Here is a 4742-nt window from a genome sequence, read left to right on the forward strand (position 1 = left end):
GCTGAAATAAAAGAACGGTGAGATGTGTGTGTGACCACCCCATCCCCCCTCATATCCAGCCTTAATTAGGTCCTGTAATGACTAATGAACTATGGATGGATGAGTTCCCCAGATTCTAGATCCTGGTTATCTAGATCCTGGAGCTTGGCCTAGTAGTAGTACAAGTCTAGTAGTGTTGTTTTTCTTTCTTTTAAATCCTGTATCGAATGACTATCTGGCTCTACTAGTAGCCTGGGCTTGGCTTCCCTTAATGAAAATCGGAAGGAGGAAACTCTTATATGATAAAAAAAATCCCCACTCATATCCTACACTCGTAGTAGTAAACACAGCCATATATGTCTAGCCAGTAGCCGCAACCTCCGATCTCCGGCCGATTAGTTCCTCCACCAAACCGTGACATGTACTCCCTCCGTTTCAAATTACTCATCGCAGAAATGGATGTATCTAGAACTAAAATACATCTAGATATATTCATACTTGCGACAAGTAATTTGGAACGGAAGGAGTACTCGACACAGTGAATGAAAGGTAGTACTACAAATGAACTACAAAGCCGCCAGTTAGACTCGTTGTAACCAGTGCATCCCTATGGCGCCCTAAAAAATAAAGGCGATCAGTATGCATGTGCTAAGAGTACGTTGCACGGCCAGTGGCATCCCTTTCATCTCATCTTCAGCTTTTCTTTCCCTGCGAGATCGAGTTGTTGGCCTTTTGTGCTGTGCGCCAACTTTCACCAATGTGATAAACTGATATGTCTCGCGTGCGGCCCATGGCCACTCATATCCTACACCACGTAGAGAGCATGACCATATATGTCTAGACAGCACCGGCAGCCGCTCGACACCGATCACATGATCGACGACAACGTCCGATCTCCGGCCGATCAAGTTCCTCCACCAAACCGTGACATGTACCGTCAAAAGGACGACACACGGAGACGGGGCAAGGATCGGTCGAATCTCGCGGCGCCCTAACGCCATGCCGCGCCGCTTGCGGAAAAGATGCTGAAATCTGAGATGGGCTCTAGACTTATATTGCAATTTCTGAAAAATCTCTAAGGGCCCATGTGGGTTATATGACACTAAGTGTAGTGGGAAGTTTACTCCCACTCCGAAAGTAGAAGGAGAGTTGGAGTGGTTTATAAGAGTTTCTCTTCTACATGCTATTGGAGCTTGAGAAGAGAAGAGGCCCTCGCGCACTCCTCCTCCGCCGCCCGCCGAGCCGAGCTCACACATACGCGCTTATTTTTGCCAGTCACTAACGGAGAGTTTTCTGACAGCTGGGCCACGATCTGAGACGTCGGATCGTGGGCTGTCACGGACTTGGACGTGGGTCAAGCCCACGTCTCTCCACGCGGCTGTGTCTATAAGTATGTTTGCCGCTGCACTGCCGGGACGCGTATGTGCGTGCTCCGCCGCTCGCCGGCACCACGCACAGTGTTCCTCTGGAAGTCTGGATCGAGCAATGCTGGAGGATAGATGGAGGATATATGTATGCATGCGTGCTGGTCTCCGACTCCACGTGAAAATGTTTCGCGTCCGGTACCGGCATTAGTGCGCGCGTGCATATGCTGCTACAGGCTTAGTCTAGGGGCACACCTCACCTAACATGCTAGCAATATGGTCCTTTTTTTAATCATATACGTAGGATGGTACGCATTTCTAGAGTCTTACCATTTGTGTTATCACTGAGAAAATCCAAGTAGGAAAGGAAAATACTACTGCTACGGATTGGCATCCGTTGAGCACTCCAACAGTCTTGTGCAATCACTTGATTCTCACTCCATCTCCTTTTCTCTCTCTTCAAATCGTACTATAATCACTTGCTTTGTCTCTCTCTCTCTCTCTACTCCATGTGCCAGGTCCGTAGGTGGGCTCCACGGTGACAGGCTGACAGCCAAATCGCGCTAACCTCCTCACTCTCTCACCTCCACGCGCGCCGTACGAAAGGGACTACGGAACAGGCCGGACGGGCCGGTCCCGGCGCGAGCCCGAATCAATCCGGTCGGTCGGAGCTAAACCGGGTGCTGGTTTAAGGCGCTGCCGGGCCCACCCCACCGGTTTCTTGCCACGTGTACCTGCCGGGTACTCCAACTGTACCCGCACTTGTACCTCGCCATCCCATTCAATTCTTTCTCTGCTCGCCTTAAAAGAAAAAACAAGTCCCTGCCTGGCTATGCACACACATATAGGTGCACACTCCATGCCCCCAGCTCTCACATGGTCACTGGACAAAGAAGAAGAAAATCCCTGCTTGGCTATGCACACATGAATAGGTACACACTCCATCCCAGCTCTCACACGGTAATTGAATGAACACGTGCTTCCTCCGTTCGCTTTTTAGACATACATTTGTGTAACAAAATATGAGATATATGTAGTTAAAATAGTGCCAGTGAATTTTTTTTCGATCCAAACACAGTAATATATTTTTTGTGGCATGCCACTAATATTGTACAAAATGAAATATACGGCCAGGGCCAGATACGAGGGTGCCTGATAAAGCCGGACGAAGAAAGTGCATGTTAAGTACATGAGGCAAAGATTTTTTTTATGTGTAAACTGTACTTCTACAAAATTAACAGCCTAGTTTATTTAGTGGCACAATTTTGTTGTTACTAAATTGCAAGCTTAGTTGTGGGGTGCCAAGTATCCTCCAAAACTATGAAAATATACTATTCCCTCTGATCCATATTATCTGACGACAGTTTAGTACAACTTTAGCACAAAATTTGTACTAAAGTTGCGGCAACAATATGGGTAAAGTTATACTAAAACTGCGGCAAGTAATATGGATCGGAGGGAGTGCACCTGTTTGAGAAATGAAGGAGCGAACGATCCCCAACCATTTGTCATAATCTTAAGTTGGAACAAGATGTTATTCATAACCAATTACAGTTTCGTTGTTGCGAAGTTCTCTAGATTTTTTATGAAATGGGTCCAAATCTTGAAATGAAGGAAGCAACGTCTTGTAGCCGAAGCAGGCTTGCTAAATAAATTCTACTCACTCGGTTTCGAACTATAAGATATTCTAAAAGAATTCTGAATCAGATGTATATAGACGTGATTTACTGTGTTTAGTCCCTAATTTTATTCTGTATGTAGTCTATATTAAAATATACAAAATGTCTTGTAATCGGAACAGAGGTGATACATTCCATTCCAAGCAATGAATTTGTAAATGCCAACGGAGAAAAATAATGGCAAGAGGACCTGTGCAACGCCGCACAACCTCCAGCTCTCCCGTTATATAAGGAGGAGCCACCATGGCCGCCTCAGTACAAACGCCTTGTTTCCTCTCACTCACCTCTAGTCTCATCCCTCGCCAAGAACCCGCCTCCGCTTCCAAGAGTCTCGAGGTCTCCGCCGTCGACCGAAGCAGCAACAACATGAAGCGCTTGCTGAGCCGGCTCTCCCGCGTGGCCGCCGCCGACGCCTGCGCAGCCGCCGCGTACCAGCCGCTCCGGCCCGACGCTGCGGCCAAGGGCTCCTCCGCAGTCTCCTCTCCCTCGTCCTCATTCTTCGGCGCGCGAAGGCTCAGCAGAGGCGCGTGGGTGCCGCAGGGGCACGTGCCGGTGTGCGTCGGCGAGGAGGGCGGCCCCGTGGAGCGCTTCGCCGTGCGCGCCGAGCTCCTGGGCCAGCCGGCGTTCAAGGCCCTGCTCTGGCGCTCTGCGCAGGAGTACGGCTACGGTCACCCAGGAGCGCTCCGCATCCCCTGCGCTGTGGCCAACTTCCGCCGCCTCCTCCTCGGCCTCTCCGACCCCGGCTGCAAGGCCACCGACGACGACGATGCCGCGCTCTACTATTAGCCTAGCACTTCCCCGTTTCACCCTCCTCGTTCGGCTGCCATGGAGTGGAGGGCGTGATTGGAAATTTGCCCCCTGGCGAAGGCAAAGCGGTGAACCAGCAGAGCCAATTGCCAGCTGCTGCGTGCTGACCAATCTACCCCTGTGTGGATGCTGTACATAAGAGGCCACACCTGGTTGGTGGAAGGTAGAATAGGGATTCCGCCATATTTTCTACTGCAGCTCAACAATTTTAGGACCTCCTGTCTTGTGGGAAGTAGGGCTGTAGTAATTTCTTTTTCTTCATCTTCTTTTTGGTGTTCTTGTAGGTAGCTCTAGATCAAGCTCTGGTAACTGCAATTAATGGAGCTTCTTCTTCCTCTTCTTTTGGTAGGGATTTTGAGGTCATGACAAACACATCATGTAAGCCGCAAGGTTCGCCTCATGTGAGTGAAATGGATGATTTTGCTACTTGAGGGAGTCCTGTATTAGGGGGTATCCGGACATTCGGATTATATTCTTTGGCCGGACTGTTGGACTATGAAGATACAAGATTGAAGACTTTGTCCCGTGTCCGGATGAGACTCTACTTGACGTGGAAGGCAAGCTAGGCAATACGGATATGCATATCTCCTCCTTTGTAACCGAACTTTTGTAACTCTAACTCCCTCCAGTGTCTATATAAACCGGAGGGTTTTATTCCGTAGGACAACAGACAATCCTACCATAGGCTAGCTTCTAGGGTTTAGCCTCTCCGATCTCGTGGTAGATCAGCTCTTGTACAACTCATATTATTAAGAATAAATCAAGCAGGACGTAGGGTTATACCTCCATCAAGAGGGCCCGAACCTGGGTAAAACATCATGTCCCCTGCCTCCTGTTACCATCCGCCTTAGACGCACAGTTCGGGACCCCTACCCGAAATCTGCCGGTTTTAACACCGACATTGGTGCTTTCA

The 4742-nt window shown here is 49.1% G+C and overlaps 1 protein-coding gene across 1 annotated transcript; it reads left to right on the top strand.

Moving 5' to 3' along the window:
* Positions 1-3157: 3157 nt before the first annotated feature.
* Positions 3158-4255, top strand: LOC123154484 (auxin-responsive protein SAUR71). Its single transcript, XM_044573207.1, has one exon. The coding sequence runs from the start codon at positions 3266-3268 to the stop codon at positions 3806-3808; it is 543 nt and encodes a 180-aa protein (XP_044429142.1). The 5' UTR covers positions 3158-3265; the 3' UTR covers positions 3809-4255.
* Positions 4256-4742: the final 487 nt, after the last annotated feature.

This window comes from Triticum aestivum, chromosome 7A, assembly GCF_018294505.1.
Source record: "Triticum aestivum cultivar Chinese Spring chromosome 7A, IWGSC CS RefSeq v2.1, whole genome shotgun sequence".
Lineage (NCBI taxonomy): Eukaryota > Viridiplantae > Streptophyta > Magnoliopsida > Poales > Poaceae > Triticum > Triticum aestivum.